The following is a 13,371-nucleotide window of genomic DNA, read 5'->3' as shown; positions in this document are numbered from 1 at the left end:
ATGCATTATGTGGTGCAAGTTGTACCTGCAAATTTCCCAGTTTCATCACACCACCTCAGTCTTCACCGTTTTTGAAGGCAGTTTCCTTCTTTTGGCAACTATTCTATATGTCGAATACTAATATACCGCTTCTTACTTACCCTACCCATTACACGAACTGCCCAGCTCCATTGATTCCTCCTAATTTCAACTAGAATATCGCCTGCACCCATTTGCCCCTTAATCCCCACCGTCATCTGGCTGTCTTTCACGTTAAGCGTAACATATTTCGTTCCATCGCTGGTTACATGGTCCTTCACATGTGCTGAAGCTTTTTTGTTAAGCTCAAAGTTCCTTCCCCATATCTTAATACGGGTAAATAAATATAATCGCGCACTTTTCTTTTCAATGAAAGCGGAGGGCGGCCGGGCATGATTTGGCAATGGCTGTCGTGCGACTCCTACCCACTTTTATTCTTCTGTAAATTTTCTCCGCATTCTCAGAGAGAGAGAGAGAAAACCGGAGGTGAAAGGCAGGAGATGATAATGAGATTATTGTCCCGTTAGGAAGCTTTGCAGACAGCGAAGGGATAAGAGCAGAAATTATTGAAAAAATGGGCTGGCTCACCCGTAATCGAAAGTAGATGTAAACATGGAATGGCTACCGGCAAAGCAAATTGGTGGCGCGACGCAGGCATGAAAGCTGACCCGAAATGAACCTGTTTTGAACTGAACCTCGTTGGAAGTCTCGTCTCGGCCAAACAGCCACTCGCGGCGCGCCGGACGCTGCTGGCCTGGAACACGCAACATGGCACCATCTCTCGAGGCGGCGCAAAATCCGCGCTGCAGAAATCACGCTCCGCTGTCGTTCAAAAAAGCGCAGGCAAACTTGTCTCAGTGCCACAAGATGACAGTCAAGTGTACCGTGCACTATATGTGCCTTTTGAGCGTCGCTATTGGAAATGACAAATTAAATATCAGAGTACTAGAAATTACAGCTTGAGTGATATGGTGTAGAAACATTAGGAAGAAATCGGAAGCACATTTTTTGTAGCTCCTTTGGGCAGTAACTAGCGTATGTAATGCTGTCCTTTGCTAGGGGCTGGGGACAGAGGCCACATTTCCTTAAGTTGTGACTGGTTGCCCGGATGACCTCGTTTTGCTCTCGCAACGATGCCCGGATGTTCCCGTTTCATTCTCGTCTTGAGTGCCCGGATAATGGCTCTGTATTTTTGCTCAAGGTCTGTTGAAGGTCGTCTACAATCTGGGAGCTAACAGCATTTCATGCTTAAGGTGGCGGTCCCACTCCGGCGGCACGAGCCCCCCGTTTTCAGTACTTTTGAAGCAACCGTGGCGGCTCTTCTACTTGGATATGAAGTTGTCGTATAAACCATAAAAAGCTTAATTCTTGTAGATTCCAACTATATATAATATAAAGAAATCGATTGATGTGATTTAGAAATACATGTTCAAAAACAAGCATAAGATACATGGTTTTTGCGAACTGTGTCTCACTTGTGACCATATTTAGAAGAAACTACCGCACTTGCTGCATTGCCGCTTGCTCTGTAGCTTTAGGACATATTTATCTAGTTCCTAGACGTAGCAAGTTAATTTTTATTTTTTACTTTTTGGGTAATTTGCTTTTGAAAATTGCCAAATATTGCAATCTTCTGTTGTAAACAGCCCGGCAACTACATGCTCAAAGAAGCTAAATTTTGGGTAAATTAGAGTTCAAGGAATTTCCATTTAGGACGCTAAATTTCATTCTTGTAACTTTATTAGTTTTCCTAATAATGCGGCCGAAATTAAGCAATATTTATAATTCTGGTTTTATTTTTTTCCATTCTTGCGGGAAGGTAGTAAAGCTACGAAGCTGCGGTTTAAAACTAATAAAGGTACATGAATGAAATTTTACGTCCTGAATGGAAATTCCTTGAACTCTACTTTATCCAAAATTTAGCTTCCTTGAGCATGTAGTTGCCGGGCTGTTTGCAACACAAGATTATGATACTTGGCAATTTTCAAAAGCAAATTAACCAAAAAGTGAAAATTCAAAATTAATTTCCTACGTCTAGGAATTAGATAAATATGTCCTAAAGCTACAGAGCAAGCCGCAATGCAGTAAGTGCGGTAGTTCCTTCTAAATATGGTCACAAGTGAGGCACAGTTCGCAAAAACCATGTATCTCATGCTTGTTCTTGAACATTTATTTCTAAATCACATTAATCAATTTACTTATATTATATGTAGTTGGAATCTACAAGAATTAGGATTTTTATGGTATATACCCCAACTTTATATCCTAAGTAGAAGAGCCGCCACGGTTACTCCAAAAGTACTGAAAACGGGGGACTCGTGCCACCGGAGTGGGACCGCCACCTTAAAAGATCGGAGTCCACAGTAAGAAAGCGACCTCGAATAACACATTCCTCCCAGATACTAGACGTTGACAGCCTATCAATAGTCCTTATTCTCTTGACAAGCTATTGGAAATCACCTTTGTCATCTGCACAATATTTTTTTTTTATTTCTACCTTTAACAGCTCTGCAGCGCGATGTCATGCAACAGAGCTAACGTGACGGGACAACCGCATTTGCAGACACTAGTTGAATTTCAAGTGTGTATTTTTAAAGCAATCTACTCGGTCCCAAGACATGCGGCGGCACACGGCACATTTAGAATGAATTTTGAATGGCAATGAATTGCCACGGCGCATTTTGAGCGTTTAATATTTCTTACAAGCATACTAGAGCTAAAAGATTCATCACTAAATTGTGTTTTTCACCGATGGCGATGTTGTAGTACGATATATTGAATCGCTCATTTCGACTACTTACTTTCATGTGTTATATTATAGAAACGTAAAATACCGCGCCTTTACCATCAGCAAACATTTCTACGGTTGCTGTGTGGGCTTCCGCATCCAAACAGTTTGACAAATATGCAACAAGACTTGCGCACTCACAACAGCAATAAAAAATGTTTTCGGATCCTAAGAATGCTACGAATCAATGTTATTTGCAGAAAATAGCAGGTGCATTGTTATACAGCGTCATTTCGGTTTTATGAAAGTGGTAGCATATCAGAAAATACCATAATCCTAAGCAACCCAATTCTTTTTGGATTTGCGACCTATCTGTGCTCACGCACTTACAACTAACCAGTATTTTGTTTTATAAATGCTTGGACACCATAAGACCTCCGTATTTATTTTGTTCTGTGTTCACGGATTTAACCGAGAAAGAACAGAAACATTGTGTGTGTCAGTGACTGTTTTCACGGAAAGAAACAGTTTTTGGCGATTTTCAATACGCTGTACAACTTTAAGGGAGCTCGATGTCACTCCAAATCTCCATCACGTCCGTTCCTTCCGTTTTTTCCTTAATCCATGTTTTTGTCTTCGCGATCAACTCAGGCGTGAAGTGCGTCCTCCAGTCTCCCACAGCACCTTTGCGCACAAAGCCTTCACTTTCGTGCATCTCTTCCGTTAGATTAAGGTGTCGATAAACTTCCACAGACTTCAGGGCCTTCTCTGGTGGAAGGCTTAGTAGATCTTGCAACAGGTAGCGCATGCTGTCGTTGAAGACGGACCTCATGTTTTCTAGGCTGCACACTTCCAAGACTTTTTCAAGTAGCGCCGGTTCTTTTCGCAGCTGATCACCGTACCCCTTTCCAAGAAAGTCAGCGATCTTCAGTGCCCAGAGTGCAGTGTCTTTCTTGGCCTGCTCGTAGGTCAGAAAGAGCACGTTTGTACGGTCGCGTTGTTCGTACCACGATAGCACGTGGTCGAAATAGTCGCCCCATGAGAGTTTTCCCGAAATGAACAACTCGTGAAACGTCGCGAAAGAAACGTCTTTCACACTCTTCGGTGTGAAACCCTTTGTGTGGTAGTAGAAGGAGACGCACACATCGTAGGGGTTCCTAGCGACACAGATGTACTTTGCGTTCTTCGAGTACGGTGTCTTGTTAAACGGCAGGTGAGTCTTGAGCACGCCTGGTCTGGCCATCTTCTCAGCCGCTTCTGCTCCCATCAGTTCGAGGAATGGAGAGGCGAGCAAGAAGTCGATGTTCCGTTTCGGAGGTTCCCCTTTACTCAAGATGCTGAGGACGAGGTATTGTGTCCAGGTGGTTCCACATTTGGGGTAGGTCGCGACGAAGACGTCGTCAGGGCGTGGCTGGTACGTAAACGCCGAGCGTACTATGTCTTCGTGCAAGAACCTGTGTGCCCACAGGCCATCGATAAATCGGTAATTCTCCACATCCATTACTTGTGCTGGTTCCTGCAACAAGAAAAAGAAGACACGCGTGTGTACACGGTGTAATCTCGCCAATCTTGTGCCGTGTGTATGCTTGCGGTGGCGTATGTGTGTGCGTCTGCGTGTGAGTGCGTGTGTGTGTGTGTGTGTGCGTGTGTGTGTGTGTGTGTGTGTGTGTGTGTGTGTGTGTGTGTGTGTGTGTGTGTGTGTGTGTGTGTGTGTGTGTGTGTGTGTGTGTGTGTGTGTGTGTGTGTGTGTGTGTGTGTGTGTGTGTGTGTGTGTGTGTGTGTGTGTGTGTGTGTGTGTGTGTGTGTGTGTGTGTGTGTGTGGGTGCGCGCACGTGTATGTGTATGTGTGTGCGTGTCTCTGTGCGTGCATGCATGCATGCGGGAATTATAGCTTTCGAAAAAAGGTAAGCTTGTGCTGCGAGCAGTGTTGCTATACTGTGAAATATGTAGATGATATATCGCAGTTTCGATGAGCCCTTATAAGTGATGTTAAATGAAGCGTTCTGTTTCTCGCATGTAGTGATCCTGCAGGCCTCATTTGTACAAAATAAAAAGAAATTTTCAGCCCACTTCTACAATACGGTCAGCCATGTTTTGCTATCACTTGTCTGTGATTGTGTTCAGTGGTTATTCGAAGCGCATAAATAACCACCTATAATGGATACACAGTGTTTATCGAAAATTTCGCATAAAATATAGCAAAATTGTGAGTGCTTGAAAAAGTATGTTCTGCGAACACGGTGTCTATGAGCCATCCAACCTAAGTCTCCAAATATTCGCAACAAAACTTTACCACTAGCTCAAGTAGTCAAAAAACTAAACTCGGGGGTTTTGCGTTCTAAAAGCACGATATGATTATGAGGCACACCGTAGTGGGGGACTCGGGAATATTGTTTACCACTTGGGGTTCTTTAACGTGCGCTTTTTTCGTTTTGCCGCCATCGAAAAGCGGCCGCCGCGGCCAGGATTCGAACTCGTAACCTTACGCTCGGCAGTGCAACGCCGAAGCCACTACACTACCGCCACGGGTCAGCTGACATATCACATGCCACCATTACTCACAGGAATGTTTGAATTTCTTGACGAAGAATGCTCCAGTCTTCACCTACAGTGCACGTCGGTCTATGGGAAGTGTCACAAATGGCGCCGGGCCAGGGGTACGATATCGCCCACACTCGAAAGACGTCCTATTTCTCGCCAGACATTATTTATCCTCTGGCCTAAGATAAGACTCTCTGGCCCAAGATAAGTCTAGTGAAGCAGGTTTGTTAACGTCGTACTCTCACCTTTCTTTGCATCAAGACGACTAGCAATGCCGCGACGAAAAGGATGAGTGCTTTATCAGAGAAGCGATAAGCTTCTCTGATAAAGAGAAGACAGTCGGCGTTTATTTTGCCACGTGGGACAACATGATTTCTTATGATTAGACTTACTATATTGCGCCAACAGCAAGATCGACGGAGGACCACAGCGGTAATATACAGAAAGCCATGGAGCAGATAAGCACCCATGGCTACAAGTCAGGAATCTGTGACACAGGATTCAGAAGCAGATATAGAGTGGGCCAGTTGCTGGCAATGTCATCCCACTTCCCTCTACTGTGAAGGCTCCAATGCCTGTTACGTAACTGAAAAAATATGGGGCTTTACTTGCCAAAACGATCTGATAATGAGACACGCCATAGTGGGGAAGTCCGAAATGATTTGGGCCACATGGGGTTCTTTAACGTGCACCTAAATCTAAGCACACGGGTGCTCTCGCGGTTCGTCCCCATCGAACTGCGGCCGCCATGGCCGGGATTCTATCCCCCGACCTCGTGCTTAGCAGCCCATAAGCCACCAAGCAGCAACAGCCACCCAGCCACCACGGCGGGTTATTCCGTAACTTCAGAAAGCCAGCTCGATAATTCATAACACACAATACAAAAGCCCTTTCTTCTAGGATTACGCTTACTTTTACTTAAATCAAACATTGACAACGTCCTACACGCCTTTCACAATGCGCCGACCGCTGGTCACTTGGGCTACACTCGAACATTATCAAGGATTAGGCTAAAGTACTACTGGCCGACACTTGTGCCGGTCGTGAAACGTTATGTCCAGACATGCCTGGATGGCTAGCGCCGCGAAACCCCACCCGTCAAGCCTGCTGGATTGCTGCATTCTGTTCAGATACCGCAAGTGCCTTTCGCACACTTTGGCATGGACCTTTTAGGTCCATTTCCAGTGTCTACTGCCGGCAATAGATGGATAATTGTCGTCACAGATTATCTCACACGATACGCCGAAACAGGTGCTCTCCAGCGGGGAACAGCAGACGAAGCAGCAGCGATTTTTCATCGAAGCCGTCGTCCTAAGGCATGGCGCTCCCGTAGTGGTCATTACTGACAGACGTTCTGCTTTCACGGCCGCCCTTCTGGATACCGTGTTGCGGTATCCAGAAGTGGTACTACTAAGTGGTACCACTCACCGAAAGGCAACCGCTTATTACCCCCAAACCAATGGGCGGACAGAACGTTTGAATAAAACTCTGGCAGACATGATGAGTATGTACATCGACGTCGACCACGAGAACTGGGACGAGATTTTACCTTAATATATATATATATATATATATATATATATATATATATCTGTTACATTTGCGTTCAACACGGCTCGCGAAGAGACAACACGCGTGACAACTTTCAGCCTCATTTACGGCCAGGAAGTAACAACACTGTTGAACGCGATGCTGCTACACGAGTGTGGTGGTCACGAGACTGGTGCCGAGAAGTTTACGCAATGCGCCGAGGAAGCGAGGCAGCTTGCGCGCTTACGCATCCAAGAGCAACAGGACTACGATGCCAGACACTACAATCTTCCACACAGACATGTCCCGTACAACGTCGGCAACCAGGTGTGTGTCTGGACTCCTATTCGTCGACGGGGGGTATCTGAAAAGTTCCTGCGGAGATACTTCGGGCCGTACACAGTTCTACGCCGCATCAGTGACGTGAATAATGAAGTTGTGCCCGACAGAATTTACTGCTCCAAACGCCGGCAGCATCTGCCCGAGGTTGTGCACGTGCTTCGTATGAACCCATACTTTTCAACTTGACATCAATTTTGCACCATCACTGCACTTTCTTGGGCGATTGGCGCATCGGGACGATGCTCACTTGAAAGGAGGGGCAAATGCCACATCCTATATCGTCGCCGCCGGTATGTGCCCACCCATGAAAATGACGCTGAAGTAACGCGCATTAGATGAACAGAAAAGACAACGACGTTGCGTTGGCTGTTCATATAAAGTGCTCTTATACGTGCTATAAGCCGGCTTTCATGTCTCCTACTAGGTCGTGACAATATGTGTTCGCGGACTTAAATGAGAATAAACAGAAACATTGTGGGCGTCCACGACTGAGTTCACGGAAAGAAATACAGTTTTTTGTGTTTTTTTTTATTACGCTGTACTACTTCAAGGGAGCTCGATGTCACTCCAAAGCTCCATCACGTCGGTTCCTGCCGTTTTTTCTTTAATCCATGTTTTTGTCTTCGCGATCAGCTCAGGCGTGAAGTGCGTCCTCCAGTCTCCCACAATACCTTTGCGCACAAAGCTTTCGCTTTCGTGCACCTCTTCCGTTAGATTAAGGTGGCGATAAACTTCCAAAGACTTCAGGGCTTTCTCTGGTGGCAGGCTTAGAAGATCTTGCATAATGTTGTACATGCTGTCATTAAACACGGACTTCATGCGTTCAAGGCTGCACACGTCCAAGACTTTTTGAAGTAGCGCCGGTTCTTTGCGCAGCTGATCACCGTACCCCTTTCCAAGAAAGTCAGCGATCTTCAGTGCCCAGAGTGCAGTGTCTTTCTTGGCCTGCTCATAGGTTACAAAGAGCACGTTTGTATGTTCCCGTTGCTCGTACCATGATAGCAGGTGGTCGAAGTAGTCGCCATACGAGAACTTTCCCAAAATGAACAAGTCGTGAAACGTCCCAAAAGAAACGTCTTTGACTGTCTTCGGTGTGAAGCCCTTCGTGTGGTAGTAGGAGGAGACGCACACATCGTAGGGGTTCCTGGCGGCACATATGTATTTGGCGTTCGGAGAATATGGTGCTTTGTTAAACGGCAGGTGAGTCTTCAGCACGCCTGGTCGGGCCATCTTCTCAGCCGCTTCTGCTCCCATCAGTTCGAGGAATGGAGAGGCGAGCATGAAGTCGATGTTCCGTTTCGGAGGTGCGCCCTTACTCAAGATGCTGAGGACGAGGTATTGTGTCCAGGTGGTTCCACATTTGGGGTAGGTCGCGACAAAGACGTCGTCAGGGCATGGCTGGTACGTAAACGCCGAGCGTACTATGTCTTCGTTCAAGAACGTGTGTAACCACAGGCCATCGATAGATCTGTAATTCTCCACATCCATGACTTATGCAGGTTCCTGCAGCAAGAAAAAGAAAACACGCGTATGTACACGGTGTAATCTCACCCAATCTTTCGCCGTGTGTATGCTTGCGGTGAAGCGGTGTGTGTGTGTGTTTGGGTATGGGCGCACGTGTGTGTGTGTGTGTGCATGCATGCATGCGTGCATTACAGCTTTCAAAATAGGTAACGTTGTGCTGGGAGCAGTGTTGCTATACTGGTAAATATGTAGATGCTATATCGCAGTTTTGGTGTGCTCTTAAATGTGATGCCAAGTACTGATCCAGCCGCCCACATTTGCATGAAATAAGAAGAAATTTCCAGCTCACATCTGCAAGTATGGTCAGTCACGTTTTGCTACCAGTTGTATGTGCTAGTGTTCAGTGGTAATTCGAAGCAAATAAATGATTCTGTATAATTGCTACAAGGTATTTACCAAAATTTCACCTGTCGACAAATTGGGTAATTATTTTGCTATTGGCGATCCACAATACAGCTTATGAAGCAGTCGTTGTTATGATATCGCGTTGTGCGTTCTTTACAATAATCCTGGAAAGCAGCATCCAGCAACAATATAAATTATTACTCTATAACACTTCTGCCATATGCACTATTCACCCTGTATGCTTCAGAATAAGAACAAAATATTGAAGGCGGAGCTCGTCAGCTGCACCTTATTTATGTACTTTACTGTTGCAAACGATGCTTACCTAAGCGTGTGGGTCTCTAAAACCATATTTTGCTCACTGTCGTAAGCGCTCAAATCACCTGATCCCTAAAGCAGCAGTAATATTGGCAGGATAGTAACTCGAGGAATACATGAAGGAGCTGCCGCCTAGCGTTCACCGCTACAGGTTTGTAAATCTCTTAGGTTTAGCCAAATTATAGCAATTGCAAGTGTAAAGCGTTAGTTAAGTACGGCAAGCAGCAGCGCATCTTGGAGGTCAGTTAAAACACAATGCCAGAGTCTTGGTCTTCCATAAGCGATGTAGCTATCGCAAATACTTGGAAAAGTATCTTCTACGAACACGGTGTCTATGAGTCATCCAACGTCTCCAAATACTGGCAACAAAACTTTACCACTAGCTCAAGTTGTCAAAAAACCTATAAACTCCGGGGTTTTACGTGCCAAAACCACGATATTATTATGAGGCACGCCATAGTGGTGGACTCGGGAATAATTTTTAGCACTTGGGTTTCTTTAACGTGCGCAGAATGCACGGTATACATGCGCGCTTTTTTCGTTTTGCCGCCATCGAAAAGCGGCTGCCGCGGCCAGTATTCGATCTCGTAACCTTACGCTCGGCATTGCAACGCCGAAGCCACTACGCTACCGCCACGGGTCAGCTGACATATCACATGCCACCGTTACTCACAGGAATGTTTGAATTTCTTGACGGAGAATGCTCCAGTCCTCACCTACGTGCGCGTCGGTCTATCTGAAGTGTCACAAATGGCGCCGGGCCAGGGGTACGATATCGCCCACACTCGAAAGACGTCCTATTTCTCGCCGGACATTCTTTATCCTCTGGCCCAAGATAAGACTCTCTGGCCCAAGATAAGTCCAGTGAAGCAGGCATGTTAACGTCGTACTCTCACATTTCTTTGCATCAATACCACTAGCGATGCCGCGACGAAAAGGATGAGTGCTTTATCAGAGAAGCGATAAGCTTCTCTGATAAAGAGAAGACAGTCGGCGTTTATTTTGCCACGTGGGACAAGCCGATTTCTTATGATTAGACTCGCTATATTGCGCCAATGGCAAGATCGACCAAGGACCACTGCGGTAATATACAGAAAGCCGTGGAGCAGATAAGCACCCAGGGATACAAGTCGGGAATCTGTGACACAGGATTCAGAAGCAGATATAGAGTGGGCCAGTTGCAGGCAATGTCATCCCACTTCCCTCTACTGTTAATAAGCCTCCAACGCCTGTTACGTAATTGAAAAAAAAATATGGGATTTTACTTGCCAAAAACGATCTGATAATGAGACACGCCATAGTGGGGAAGTCCGAAATGAATTGGACCACCTGGGGTTCTCTAACGTGCACCTAAATCTAAGTACACGGGTGCTCTCGCGTTTCGTCCCCATCCAACTGCGGCCGCCATGGCCAGGATTCGATCCCCCGACCTCGTGCTTAGCAGCCCATAAGCCATCAAGCAACAACAGCCACCAAGCCACCACGGCGGGTTATTCCGTAACTTCAGAAAACCAGCTCGATAATTCATAACACACAATACAAAAGCCCTTTCTTCTAGGATTACGCTTACTTTTCCTTAAATCAAACATTGACAATAGTGGGCTCCTGAGTACTGTGAGTGCGTCGCCTGATATATGCGCATAAGTTTTTTTGAGACGGACTTCGTTAGGAAACCATCACCAAGGTTTTCTTCAACTGTGAAGAACGCACATCATCTATCGCTGAAAGGTGGGAGTGTAAATATCGTACACGCCAAACAGAAATGAAAAGGCCTGTCAAAGGTAACGTTCATCGTGCACGCGTTTCCTTCCTGTCCAATCTATTTTTACTGCAGTGTTTCAGCTAGCCTTTGTGGCTTCCAAAGTTTTTGTCCCTACGCTTTTGGGGGATGAATGCTTTTCTTTTTTTGCTGTACTATGACCGGTTTGCGCACCCTCCAAACTTCAAGCCACGCTTTAAAAATAAACACGGGAGTTTTACTTACAAAAAAAATGATGTCATTATGAGTGATGTGGTCGCGTGTAACGATTACAGAAGGGAAAAAGAACAGGATTGTCGAGATGAAGCTGAGCGAGAGATATTGCATTTAACTTTCCTAACCGCCATTGCCTGTGTATTTTACATTCTCCCCAACATTTCTCAGTCCGCGTTAAACTAGTTTTATTTTATTTTCCTTAACGTAATTTTTCCCAAAATTTCCTTTTTCGTGTTAATCTCTAATTTAAAAATTTGATAATATGTGTTTAACTGTGTCATACATGGGTGGTGCGGGCTGTTTCCCGTTCATTAACGTTATTTTTAGCACGGAAGGGGCCAAAAAATGCCGTATGGATTATTTTGGCCACATCGGCTTCTTTCACATGCACACAATGCACGGTACAAGAGCGTTTTTGCATTCCGCTCCCACTGAAATGCGGCCGCGCGGCCGGGACCAGCCTAGCAGCACCATAGCAACTGGACTGTTGCGACAGGTAAAAAGCCAAACTGAATTCGGCCGGGTACTTCATTCTCCTCGTGTATGGATTTATTCTTCTTGTCTTCTTTTGCAAACTGCGCTTGCCTAAGAAATTTTGTACCATCGTGCCTAACAATTGGAGGGGCTCGACAACATCCGCGGCCGCATTTGGCGACTCGGCTCAGCGAGCACGCTTGCAATCAGACTGGTGCTCCCACTTCAGGGGGCGCCCTCGCCCCAGGAGTCGATCGGCCACAGATCCGGCCAAGGGACCTCCAGCTCCCGATCCAGATTCCGTTCTGTCTCGGCGAAGGTCAAGGGTACTGGATCATGGTGCAGTACTGCCAGCCAGAAGGCGGTCGTTAAGGCAAAGCCAGATCATGCGTGCGGTTCCCGCTGTCAGGCACTCGAGGCGGGAAATCAGCCGCTCAGGAGAGAACTTAACGAACTCCGCGAAGCACTTAACAGCATTAAGGTGCGAATCACAAATCGCGATGAGGTCAATATCGGCGAAGCAGGCACGCTAGCGGATAAAGCCAAACGCAAAGCCCCCAACAACGAACCAGTCAGCGAGACTGGTTCGGGTTCAGAAGGAGGAAATGTCGGGCCCGGATGAGACCTCGACCGATGCCGGTGCCGTCGGGCCAGCCGCCACGACTAAGCACATCAGAGGAAGCTAAGTGCCACACTAGGTTCCTTCGAAAAGCGAATCATTGAGCTATTTTCCAGGATAGACGAGAGAATGACACACTTAGAAAGATCCTTCTTCTTTCTGGGGTTTTGCGTGCCAAAACCAGTTCTGATTATGAGGCACGCCGTAGTGGCGAGCTCCGGATTAATTTTGACCACTTGCGGTTATTTAACATGCTCTACAAGGCAAGCTTATGGTCGTTCTTGCATTTCGCCTCCACCTAAATGCGGCTGCTGCGGCCGGGATTCGATCCAGCAACCTCGTGCTGAAGATCTAGCCCAGAGGCAGACCCTTGGCCGTCGGCAGAGCAACCACAAGTAATTCCAAATTCTGGAGACGGTGAGAAAGGGCAATTCTATCATCCCCAATAGGCAAAATGGCGAACGCAAAAGACCTTAAGATTCGGCAGCTGAATTGTTGGAGTTTCCAGAGGCGCAAGGCGCCCCTAGGCCAACTCATCAGATCAATATTGGGTAAACCACCCGCGATTCTGCTACAAGAAACGTTAGGCGGCGAAGAAATCTTCTTCCCGGGTTACCGCGTGATAACGTACAAGGGGGAAGGAGGTAGAGGTATCGCCATTCTAATTAGGAAAAACATCTCGTTTAAGATGCACGACGTTCCCTCATACAAGACAGGATTCGAAGCTAAACTGCAACAAATCATCGCGAGCTGAACAAGCAACGCGAACGTATTTATTCCTGACGTATACAGTTCCGCAGCAGAGCAGAAGAATGAATTTAAATGCTCTGGTGGGCGCCGCGGTACGCACGGCGAAAAAGTCACCCCTAATAGCTGCGGGAGACTTTAACACCCCCAACACGGAATGGCGATATGGTTACTCAAACACGAAGGGCGCGAACCTAGCTAATGCCCCCA

The 13,371-nt window shown here is 46.4% G+C and overlaps 1 protein-coding gene across 1 annotated transcript; it reads right to left on the bottom strand.

The window, feature by feature from the left end:
- Positions 1 to 2,716: 2,716 nt before the first annotated feature.
- Positions 2,717 to 10,103, bottom strand: LOC119458960 (uncharacterized). Its single transcript, XM_037720816.2, has 3 exons — positions 10,020 to 10,103; positions 7,709 to 8,662; positions 2,717 to 4,262 (listed from the first exon to the last, which is right to left on the bottom strand). Exons 2-3 carry the CDS (start codon positions 8,645 to 8,647, stop codon positions 3,306 to 3,308), a joined length of 1,896 nt encoding a protein of 631 aa, XP_037576744.1. The 5' UTR covers positions 8,648 to 8,662; positions 10,020 to 10,103; the 3' UTR covers positions 2,717 to 3,305.
- Between the last annotated feature and the right edge of the window lie 3,268 nt (positions 10,104 to 13,371).

Source organism: Dermacentor silvarum, chromosome 7 (genome assembly GCF_013339745.2).
Source record: "Dermacentor silvarum isolate Dsil-2018 chromosome 7, BIME_Dsil_1.4, whole genome shotgun sequence".
NCBI lineage: Eukaryota > Metazoa > Arthropoda > Arachnida > Ixodida > Ixodidae > Dermacentor > Dermacentor silvarum.
This window is presented reverse-complemented; position numbering and strand designations above follow the sequence as displayed.